This window comes from Lathyrus oleraceus, chromosome 3, assembly GCF_024323335.1.
Source record: "Lathyrus oleraceus cultivar Zhongwan6 chromosome 3, CAAS_Psat_ZW6_1.0, whole genome shotgun sequence".
Classification (NCBI taxonomy): domain Eukaryota; kingdom Viridiplantae; phylum Streptophyta; class Magnoliopsida; order Fabales; family Fabaceae; genus Lathyrus; species Lathyrus oleraceus.
Window position 1 is genome coordinate 447,363,562 of NC_066581.1, and position 12,445 is coordinate 447,376,006.

Genomic DNA, 12,445 nt, shown 5'->3' on the forward strand with positions numbered 1-12,445 from the left:
TCAAGAATCCGAAAGGAAACTTGAGGCACTTAAAGCTTCTATAGTGGAAAGCACAAAAACAAGTTATGAGGACCTTAGGAGTAGAAGGATGAACTTTGGCTGTGATACTTGTTACATTTGGCAAGGTGAAGTAAGAAACCTAAAAGCCAAACTTGAGAAGGCTCTTGAGCCCAAGATTACCTTTGCTATAGATAAATCAAATTTTCGAAAAAGTATGGTTAATCCATATCAAAAATATAAATACGTTGTAAAGGATGAAGATAGCAAAAGCAATCAAAATGAAAAGTTCTCTTGTCTTTATTGTTGCAAGAAAGGCCACTCCATTGCTAAATGTAGGTTTAGGAGATTTTTAGTTCCTAAAGGCATTTATCAATGGCTGCCCAAATGCAACCATTTCGTTCCTCACCACTCAGGACCCAATAAGCAATTGGATACCTTCTCTTGTTAATTATCTTGTCACAGGTACAATGCCTCGAGACTACCGAGAGAAGATGGGTTCTCGACAGTGGATGCTCAAGGCACATGTCAGGTGACATATCTCTCTTCATTGACTTTGTGGCTAAGAAGAAGGGATATGTAACTTATGGTGACAACAACCGTGGAGCAATACTTGGTAAAGGTAGTGTAGGTAACCCTTCTTCCACTACTATTTCTGATGTACTGCTTGTCGAAGGTCTTAAACACAATCTACTTAGCATTAGTGAATTATGTGACAAAGGACACAATGTATCGTTTTCAAAAGATTGTTGCAAAATTGTACATAATGATGATAAGAAGAGTATGTTTAATGGCCTGCGTGTGAACAATGTCTATATGCTTGACTTAAATGAAGTATCGCTAACAAGTGACAAATGCCTTGTAACAATGAGTGAAGATTAATGGTTATGGCATAGGCGTTTAGCACATGTTAATTTCGATTTACTAAATAAAGTAGTCTCAAAAGATCTAGTCCTAGGTCTCCCCAAAATAAAATTCACCAAGGATCATCTTTGTGATGCTTGTCAAAAAGGGAAGCAAACGAGGATCTCATTTAAATCCAAAAACATCGATTCAACAACGAGACCTCTCGAGCTTCTTCATATGGATTTATTTGGGCCATCTAGGATTAAAAGTCTAGGAGGAAACTATTACGGTTTCGTAATAGTGGACGACTTTTCTCGATTTTGTTGGACTATTTTCTTAGTAAGCAAGAGCGATACGTTCGCCGCCTTTGAAAGATTTGCTAAGCTTTCCCAAAATAAACTAAATACAAACATTGTTGCAATTAGAAGCGATCATGGGGGTGAGTTTGAAAATCACTTATTTGAAGAATATTGCGGTAACCATGGTATTAATCATAACTTCTCCGCTCCACGTACTCCTCAACAAAATGGGGTTGTGGAGCGTAAAAATCGAATTTTAGAAGAATTGGGAAGAACAATGATCAACGAAAGTGGCTTACCGAAATATTTTTGGACCGACGCCATTAGTACGGCTTGTTATGTTCTGAATAGGGTGCTCATTCGCCCCATTCTAAACAAAACACCGTATGAACTTTTAAAAGGGCGAAAGCCAAATGTTTCTCACTTACATGTTTTTGGTTGCAAATGTGTTGTATTGAACAATGGAAAGGAAAACTTGGGAAAATTCGATTCCAAGGCCGACGAAGGTATCTTCCTCGGATACTCTCAATCTAGCAAAGCATATAGAATGTACAACAAACGATTACTTGCTGTAGAAGAGTCTGTACATGTTACTTTTGATGAATCCAATCCGAGAAACGTCGGAAAGGGTAGTGTTTTTCATGGTGCAGGTACATCTACCGAATACATACTCAAGGGTGGAGAGCCGGGGATTGATCAACCCGACATAGTCAAAATTGAAGAGGACAAAGATGTACACCATAAGGAAACCGAGGTAGCTCATCCGCCTTCAAACGATGATCTCCCTCAAGCTTGGAAGTCTTCCAAAGACCATCCAATCGACAACATTCTCGGAGATATCTCAAAGGGAGTAACAACTCGATCTAAGCTAAGTAATTTCTGTTATCACTTCGCTTTCGTTTCGCAGATGGAACCTAAAAACCCTAAAGAAGCCCTACTCGATGAACACTGGTTTTTATCAATGCAGGAGGAACTTAATCAGTTCACCAGAAATAAGGTTTGGGACCTTGTCCCTCCTCCGCGAGATCATCGAGTAATCGGCACCCGATGGGTGTTTAGGAACAAGCTGGACGAAAACGGGGTAATATCCCGTAATAAGGCGCGTTTAGTCGCGCAAGGGTATAACCAAGAGGAAGGCATCGACTATGAGGAAACTTATGCGCCGGTTGCCCGACTCGAGGCTATACGCCTTCTCCTTGCCTTCGCTTGTGCAAAGGACTTTAAGCTATTCCAAATGGATGTTAAGAGCGCATTCCTTAACGGTCACATAAATGAAGAGGTTTACGTTGCACAACCTCCGGGTTTCGAATCCCATGAGTATCCTGATCATGTTTATAAACTGAAAAGGGCTTTGTATGGCCTCAAACAAGCTCCTAGAGCTTGGTATGAGAGACTAAGCAAGTTCTTACTCGATCAAGGTTACTCAAGAGGAAAGGTTGACACAACCCTCTTCATTAAACGTCAAGGAAAACACTTGATATTAGTGCAAATTTATGTAGATGATATCATTTTTGGGTCTACTAACATGAATCTTGTAAGAGAATTTTCAGACCTTATGCAGGGCGAATTCGAGATGAGTATGATGGGGGAACTCACATACTTTCTCGGTTTGCAGATTAAACAGCTCAAAGAAGGAACTTTCGTGAGCCAGACAAAGTACTGTTTGGACCTTATCAAGAGGTTTGACATGGAAAAAGCTAAAGCCATAGACACCCCCATGCCTACTTGTACAAACTTGGACAAAGATGAAGACGGTAAGGAAGTAGATGTAAAACGGTATAGAGGTATGATTGGATCACTCCTTTATCTTACTGCCTCTCGTCCTGATATTATGTTTAACGTATGCATGTGCGCAAGATATCAATCATGTCCCAAGGAATCCCATTTAAAAGCTGTCAAACGAATACTTCGATACCTATCTGGTACTCCGAAGTATGGACTATGGTATTCCAAAGGTAATGATTGTTCATTGGTAGGCTTCTCCGATTCCGACTTTGCCGGTTGCAAATCGGTTAGGAAAAGCACCAGTGGCACTTGTCACTTATTTTCAAACTCTTTGGTCAGTTGGAACAGCAAGAAACAAGTTTCAGTTGCTTTGTCAACCGCCGAAGCAGAATACATTGTCGCCGGTAGCTGTTGTGCTCAAATCATATGGATTAAGCAATAACTATTGGACTTTAACCTCAAACTTGAACGTATTCCCATTTTTTGTGACAATACAAGTGCCATTAACCTCACCAAGAACCCTGTGCTGCATTCACGCACCAAACATATCGAAATTCGACACCACTTTCTTCGGGATCATGTAGAGAAAGGTGACATTGTTTTTGAACATGTTAATACTGAAAATCAACTAGCGGACATTTTCACAAAGCCGCTAGCCACTGAACCTTTCTTTCATATCCGCCGAGAACTTGGCATTCTCGATATTTCGGAACGGGCACTATAATCTGCTGTTTTACCTTATTCCATATAAGACTTTAATCTTGTACTTCTAACAAATCAATATTGTTGCAAGCACAAGTTTACCGTTCACCAAGTCACTCCGGCATCGAGGTGATACTGTTCCTCTCTTTCTCTCTCTGCAAAGTCTCATGATTAAAATAGTTATACCTCATAATGATGTTGTTTATATATACATAATATCTCTCTTTGGATGTTTATTGCTGTATGTATTGTTATTTATGCATCAAACTTGTCAACGCATGTGCAAAATAGTGAAAAATTGAAATCGTGACTGTATGAGTCGACCGCAGCAGGGCTATGGTCGACGCACGCTTAATAATTTCTGTATTTTCTCAAAAATCAAACAGTATGCGTCGACGCATCGCTCGAAAATTTTGTTTTTCTGCAGAAAAATTTAAATCGTTTCATGCATCTCCATTCAAAAATCATCATTAAGTATGCATTTACATTCCATCACCTTTCAAACTACCCACTACCTTGTAATCTGCATCTACCTAGTGGCTATTGTTCCTTGATCTTCCATCTTCCCAAAACCCTAACCTTTCCTCTATAAATAGGGAAAAACCTCTCTCTAGCAGAATCACTCTCAAAACCCTTCACAAACCTTCACTCTATACCCAAACACTTAGTTTTAAACCTGCTCAAATGGCTTACACATCACGCAGACCTTTCGGCAAGAGATCCCGAGAATCATCCGCCGCATCTCTACCCATATCTGCTGTATCGCTCGTTCCACCCGCTCGCGTCGAAGCCTTCGACAAAGATATTGGCAAAAGAGGAGTTGTTCGACAACATGCGTTCTACAAGCTTACCGCTGAACGCATGCATCTCACAGAAATTATGGCTCTGCTCCAGCATTAAGGCATTGTCAACTTCTTGGAATGCAACGCTAAATACAGTGAAGACTTGGTCCGAGTGTTCTACGCCGGACTTCATGATAACTTTCGCGGACACAAGTTTCACTCTAGAATCGGCACGACAAAGGTATCTCTTAAGTCAAATGTCTGGAACCAATTTTTTGATATGTCATTGGATGATGCTGAAACTCCTCTAGCTGAGGTAACTGACTCTCACCAAATAGACGGCTACGAGTTTAAGAGTGCATTGAATGACATGCTGAAACGACCATATCCTGATCAGTTTGTGAACAATGACGCGTTCCCACGAACTGTCACCGCCGGCAAGCTGAAAACTGGAGAAAGGATTCTTCAGTGGATTGTCTCCCGCATTCTGCGACCAAAGAAAGGCGGTCTCTCCAGAGTTGAACAGGCTGAGGTTCATCTCATTTACATTTTGAAGAATAAGAAGAAAATCAACTGGCCCTACTACATTGCCAGTAGGATGCTCAGTCTACGTGATTCCGGACGAGGAACGACTCTCGCTTACGGATCCTTCATTCAAGAGGTCCTTACTGCAGCCAACGTTAATCATCCGTCTTTCCCGTACACTTCCATCTCATCTGACAAAGAGTTCAACCCAAAAACTCTGTCCATGATGGGATATTTTTGGTGTGATGAACGGAGAATGTATAAGTTTGTTCGAAGAGGAATTGTTCCTGCGACTGCTACAGCAGATGATGACAGTGATGAAAGTGAAGACGAAGAAGATGAAGAGGAAAATGCAGAAGACGAAGCCGGACACGCGTTTGATCACCAAGGTGGAGATAATAGTCCTCCACGTGATGACACTCACGACTACTCCGACTCCGCTTGGGTTCAGCAGTCACATTCAACCGAAGAAGATGTTCCCGTATGGGGTGGCTGGGGTGAATGGCAACATACGGGCTAGTCAACTCAACGTCAATTCTACCAGCCGTATCACCAGGATGATGAAGAATCTCCTCCGTCTCCTCCACAGCATGCAAACTCTTCTGAGTTGTTGGATATGATGCGAAACATGCAACTAGCTCAACAATCCTTCATGCAAACCCAGGATGACCGATATGCTCATATTAGCAGTCAAATTCAAGCCCAAAATGAGCGGCTCGACAACCTCTCTACAAGCTTAAATGAACGGTATGCAGACTTGGATCGGTCTGTCGACGGGAGTCTCAAGAATCTGAGCGGTGTTGCTGAATACCTATCAACTCTGGCTGACCCCAGCAGAAACCCAGGCATCTGCTACCATTCAGGACACCGCCATTAGGACATAGACCTTCATATGCACATTGCATGCTGCGTGTTGTTTGAATGTATTCATTTTTTTTGTTGTTTTGCCTCTTTGCGCAACAGTAATTTTAATGTATTTTCTTCCCTAATTAATGATTATCGCACAAAAATGATATTGGTGTGATATTATTATCTGTTTGTGTTCTTTCCTGTGGAATCTTTTGTTACGTTGACTAATACTTCCTTGTCTCTTTTTGATGTTGTCAAAGGGGAAGAAAGTGTACAAAAGCAGGCAGCCAAAACGTTCACCACAACTAACAGACTAACAATCATTCTTGTTATAGCCTTAGGTTACAAAAGAAAGGGGGAGTGTGCATAATGTGTCAATACTGCATGTTGTTTATCTCGTTGGCCTTTTGCACAGGTTGTCATCATCAAAAAGGGGGAGTATGTAAAGGCAAAGAGTCAGACAACATACGATATCGCAAGTTTCGATGATGACAAATGACCACCATGCACGTCTACAAACAAATGCAACACATTACCTATCATATCCTTTCCTATGCTTATCTAAATCTGTTATATTTGTTAAAAACATATGTGGACAAAGTGTGATCATGACGAAATGCATGAAAATCACAAAACACAAATTTTTGCAGATTTGAAGACTTTGAGTCGACCATTAGGGTCGGCGCATAGGTCACGGGTCAGCGCATAACTCAAACAAATTGGAGATTGGTCAGCGCATACTGGCTTGAGTCGACCATAAGGGTCGGCGCATAGGTCACGGGTCAGCGCATAAAACCCTTGAGTCGACCACAGGTCGGCGCATGGCATAGCAATGCTATCCACGGGTCAGCGCAGGAAATCTTTGAGTCGACCATAGGGGTCGGCGCATTTCCCACGGGTCAGCGCATGCCGACCTGTGGTCGACCGCTCGTGCGTATACTCAATTTTCTGAGTACTTTCCACTGTTTGAAAAGCTGTTATTGTTGGTTGGTTTGCTAGCTATTATAAATAGAAGTCAAAATACTTTTATTAACTAACATTTGCAAATTTGAATTCAAGTGTTCAAGGAAACAAGAAAGAGTGAAAAAGGTGTCCAAGATTCATCATCTTCATCTTCAACATTTCACAACACATCAACTACACACAATCATTTTTGATGTGGTTCGTGATCGATTAAAGGTGATAAGGTTCGAAGCTGTGATCGGAGAATCCGGTTCGGGTTGAAGCTTGTGGCAGGTTCTTTCTTGAATAAAACCATTAGGGTTTTGTTCTCCATTACCGGTTTGTGTTTGGGGGTTTTTGGACGAATTGCTTCATCAATATTCAGCTGAGCGAAGGTGATTGAGAAGAGGAAGTCTTCTTCAGTCTAGTAGCGGATTCGGTGATATTGAAGTGAAGGATTCGGGTTTGATTCGTTGTGTTTGAGATCAGCCGGGCCGAGGGTTTGAAGAACGGAAGATTCTTCAGCAAAGGGGCTGGAATCGGAGGTCTAGCAACAATGATCGAAGGTCTTGATTCATCTTGAATCAAGGAGCAAGGATAGGAAGCATCATTCAACACATTGGGAGTTCTGTTGTTTACTTGCTTTGCAATCCTTGTATAAACGGTTAAATTTCACAGGTGATATCTAATTAAATCATCTCAATTCTAAGTTTAGAATTGAGGGCAGACGTACCCCGAAGCGAGGACGGCGGGGGAACTGCCTCATCAAATCTCTGTCTTCTTTAATTTTCTGCATAAGTGTTTTTCAGCTTAAAAATTAAGTGATTTTAGTTTAAGCAATTTTACCAAACATTGATATAAGTTGAGTAAGAGATTAAAACTCCTGTTTGAATAACAAAGTACAATAGTATATTGTACTAGGTCAATTTGAATTACTTACTCAACTCAAATATCACTTGGAGTGTTTATGCACACCAAATGTTTGTTAATTTGCATAAGCCAAAGTTGTCTTAAGTTTGCATCTAGTTTAATTTGGTATTTTGGATCATTGGAACTAGGCTTGCTAGTAAGTGAAATATATCATTGATTGTGCAAATAGTGTAGTGATTTGTATTTCACTTTATCCTTAATCCATTAGCTTAACGCATATCCGGTTTTCCAATAACGGTTCGTTTTAGACTAACATTTTTCCTCGGCCGCTTCCGCACTTAAAACAAATTTTTAAAACCAATCTTTAAATTGGTAGCGCCGACTCAAGTTTTTAATTGGGATCTATTCAACCCCCCCTTCTAGATCCGTGCCATAGTCTAACAAGTGGTATCAGGAGCTCCGGTTCACTCTGTGCTTCAAAATATAACTTTGATAGAAAATGGCTAACGAACCTAAAGGGGCTTATAATAGAGCTCCCGTTTTCAATGGTGAAAATTATAGTTATTGGAAAGACTGTATGCGGGTGCACATAAATTCCATAGATAGAAAAATATGGAACGTTATTCTCAATGGTCCAATTCAAATAACCATGACCAATGAGAACAACAAATTGGTGCCTAAGCCCGAAGCACAATGGACCGATGATGATGAAAAGAAATACAATTATGATTGGAAATCCAAAAATATCCTAATCTCCTCATTAGGTGTAGATGAATACTATCGTGTATCCCATTGTCCTACTGCTAAGGCCATGTGGGATTCAATACAAATTGCCCATGAGGGGACGAACGATGTTAAGTTGGCTAGAATCAATACACTAACACAAGAGTTTGATCTCTTTTTCATGGAGAAAGGGGAAACCATTGCTGACATGCAAAAGAGATTCACTCATCTCATCAATCGATTACATTCACTTGGTAGGCATGTGTCCAATGATATTGCTACTAATAAGATCTTAAGATGTCTTAACAGGGAATGGCAGCCGAAAGTGACCGCCATCAAAGAGGCAAATGATCTTACCACATTGGACTTGACAACATTGTTTGGTAAACTACAAGAGCACGAACAAGTTCTCTTAAGCTTGGAACAACACGAAAAGAAAGATAAGAAGGACAAAGCAAAGGTGAGTGAAAAGAAATCAATAGCTCTAAAGACTTCCTCCTCAAAGTCTCAAGCAAAAGAGCAAAGTGATTATTCATCGAGCGACGAAGAAGAAGAGGACAAGAGTGAAGATATGGGGCTGTTCGTTAAACGCTACAACCGTTACGTGAGAAAGAACGACATCCAACATTCCGAGAAGAACTTGGTAAACTTCCGAAAACAATCTAGGTACTCTAAAAATGATGACTTAAAAGGAAAAATAACTTGAGGGTCGTGCTATAAGTGTGGAAAGCCGGGTCACTACAAACCGGACTGTCCGATGAACAAGAAGACAAAAGAAAAAGAATCATACAAATCACACAAGAAACCATCAAAGCCAAGGAGGGCATACATAGCTTGGGAAAGCGATAGCGACTCCTCCGATGATGAAAGTTCTAGTGATGAAGATGAAAATGCAAATCTATGTCTCTCTGCTCATCAAAAGAACAAGAAGAAACAGGTACGACATGCTAAATATGAAAAATCCTCTAGTATGTCTCATCACGAATTGCAAACTGCTTTTGATACTTTACACTATGAAGCGAAAGAGGCCTTTAAAAGGCTTCCCTCAAATAAGAAATTTTTTTCTCATTTGGAACATAAAATTCAAGAATCCGAAAGGAAACTTGAGGCACTTAAAGCTTCTATAGTGGAAAGCACAAAAACAAGTTATGAGGACCTTAGGAGTAGAAGGATGAACTTTGGGTGTGATACTTGTTACATTTGGCAAGGTGAAGTAAGAAACCTAAAAGCCAAACTTGACAAGGCTCTTGAGCCCAAGATTACCTTTGCTATCGATAAATCAAATTTTCGAAAAAGTATGGTTAATCCATATCAAAAATATAAATACGTTGTAAAGGATGAAGATAGCAAAAGCAATCAAAATGAAAAGTTCTCTTGTCTTTATTGTTGCAAGAAAGGCCACTCCATTGCTAAATGTAGGTTTAGGAGATTTTTAGTTCCTAAAGGCATTTATCAATGGTTGCCCAAATGCAACCATTTCGTTCCTCACCACTCAGAACCCAATAAGCAATTGGGTACCTTCTCTTGTTAATTATCTTGTCACAGGTACAATGCCTCGAGACTACCGAGAGAAGATGGGTTCTCGACAGTGGATGCTCAAGGCACATGTCAGGTGACATATCTCTCTTCATTGACTTTGTGGCTAAGAAGAAGGGATATGTAACTTATGGTGACAACAACCGTGGAGCAATACTTGGTAAAGGTAGTGTAGGTAACCCTTCTTCCACTACTATTTCTGATGTATTGCTTGTCGAAGGTCTTAAACACAATCTACTTAGCATCAGTCAATTATGTGACAAAGGATACAATGTATCGTTTTCAAAAGATTGTTGCAAAATTGTACATAATGATGATAAGAAGAGTATGTTTAATGGCCTGCGTGTGAACAATGTCTATATACTTGACTTAAATGAAGTATCGCTAACAAGTGACAAATGCCTTGTAACAATGAGTGAAGATTCATGGTCATGGCATACGCGTTTAGCACATATTAATTTCGATTTACTAAATAAAGTAGTCTCAAAAGATCTAGTCCTAGGTCTCCCCAAAATAAAATTCACCAAGGATCATCTTTGTGATGCTTGTCAAAAAGGGAAGCAAACGAGGATCTCATTTAAATCCAAAAACATCGTTTCAACAACGAGACCTCTCGAGCTTCTTCATATGGATTTATTTGGGCCATCTAGGATTAAAAGTCTAGGAGGAAACTATTACGGTTTCGTAATAGTGGACGACTTTTCTCGATTTTGTTGGACTATTTTCTTAGTAAGCAAGAGCGATACGTTCGCCGCCTTTGAAAGATTTGCTAAGCTTTCCCAAAATAAACTAAATACAAACATTGTTGCAATTAGAAGCGATCATGGGGGTGAGTTTGAAAATCACTTATTTGAAGAATATTGCGGTAACCATGGTATTGATCATAACTTCTCCGCTCCACGTACTCCTCAATAAAATGGGGTTGTGGAGCGTAAAAATCGAATTTTAGAAGAATTGGGAAGAACAATGATCAACGAAAGTGGCTTACCGAAATATTTTTGGGCCGACGCCATTAGTACGACTTGTTATGTTCTGAATAGGGTGCTCATTCGCCCCATTCTAAACAAAACACCGTATGAACTTTTAAAAGGGAGAAAGCCAAATGTTTCTCACTTACATGTTTTTGGTTGCAAATGTTTTGTATTGAACAATGGAAAGGAAAACTTGGGAAAATTCGATTCCAAGGCCGACCAAGGTATCTTCCTCGGATAAGCATTAGGAAAAAAGTTAAACATATATATGATGAACTCAAGAAGAAGGCGCGATGAAGTTCTCACCCATATAATAATAAGCATTAGGAAACTACAATAACATCAAGTTTATTTAGCAGGTGACGAACTAAATCAATCTCAAAATTCTTACCATAGATAGTTAATGGACAGTTCAAACAAACTAGAGAAGTAGTCATTGGACCCAGAGCAGGAGTGTCAACAATCATACTCCCGACCATGGACGATAACTCTAAACCCAACCACTTAGCACAGTCAAAAGAAATGAAAGAATTTGTTGCACCATTGTCAATAGTAGCAATTAGAGGAATACTATCAATATAACACGTACCTCGAATCAACTTGTTTGTACTAGTAGTCTCAGACAATGCAAATACCTTTCCTCCTGACTAATTCTTCTCGGGCTTCTAAAAATTGGTACTGATGTGGCCTTGCTCTCCACAGTCATAACAAGTGACAAGATTACCCATGCAATTTGCAGCTAGATGTCCTGGCTTTCCACACTTGAAGTAGTTCGCCGTCGTACTCTTGTACTCAAAGATGTGATGCCCAAACTCACCATATTGATAACACCTTACATAATTAGGAGCTTCTCCCTCACTTGACTTTTTCTCATCAGAAGTCCTCTGCTTCCCCTTAATAGATGGAGGCACCATACTTTTTCCGTGATTCAGGTTACCATTCTCTTGTCACTGACATTGTTGTAATGAGAGAATTTAGCACGAATGTCTTCATTATAGATGCGACACTTGTTAACCAGCACGGAGAACCGACGAATTTCCCGATACCCAATAAATTGCTTAATCTCTGGGCGCATTACATTCTCAAACTTGATACACTTAGACATCTCAACCTCTATTCCATTATAGTGAGGGCAGAACTTAGACAATTGTTCAAATTTGGCGGTATAATTTGCAACAATCATATTTGCTTGCTTAAGTTCAAGGAATTCCACCTCTTTCCTGCCACACACATCAGCGGGGAAATATTTTTCCAATAATTCTCTCTTGAAAACAGCCCAAGTAATCATTGTACCATTAGCCTCAAACCTTGGTCTAGCATTATCCCACCAATATTTTTCTTCTTCAGACAACATATGAGCACCATAAAGAATCTTCTGAGCATATGCATATGCCATCACTTTGAAGATTTTATCGATCTCCTGCAACCAAACTTGTGCGCCTTTGGATCATGCCTTCCTTTAAAGGTTGGTGGTGTAAAGACAAAGTGTCATACAACATACGATATCAAGTTTCGATGATGACAAAAGACCATCATGCACGTCTACAAACAAATGCAACACATTACCCACCATATCCTTTTCTACGTTCCTCTAAATCTACTATAATCATTAAAAACATGTAGACAAAGTGTGATCATGACTAAATGCATGAAAATCACAAATCACAATTTTTTTGCA

At 39.9% G+C, this 12,445-nt stretch overlaps 1 protein-coding gene across 1 annotated transcript; it reads right to left on the reverse strand.

Annotated features, from left to right (window-relative positions):
* Positions 1–11,695: 11,695 nt before the first annotated feature.
* Positions 11,696–12,163, reverse strand: LOC127131625 (uncharacterized). Its single transcript, XM_051060540.1, has one exon. The coding sequence runs from the start codon at positions 12,161–12,163 to the stop codon at positions 11,696–11,698; it is 468 nt and encodes a 155-aa protein (XP_050916497.1).
* Positions 12,164–12,445: the final 282 nt, after the last annotated feature.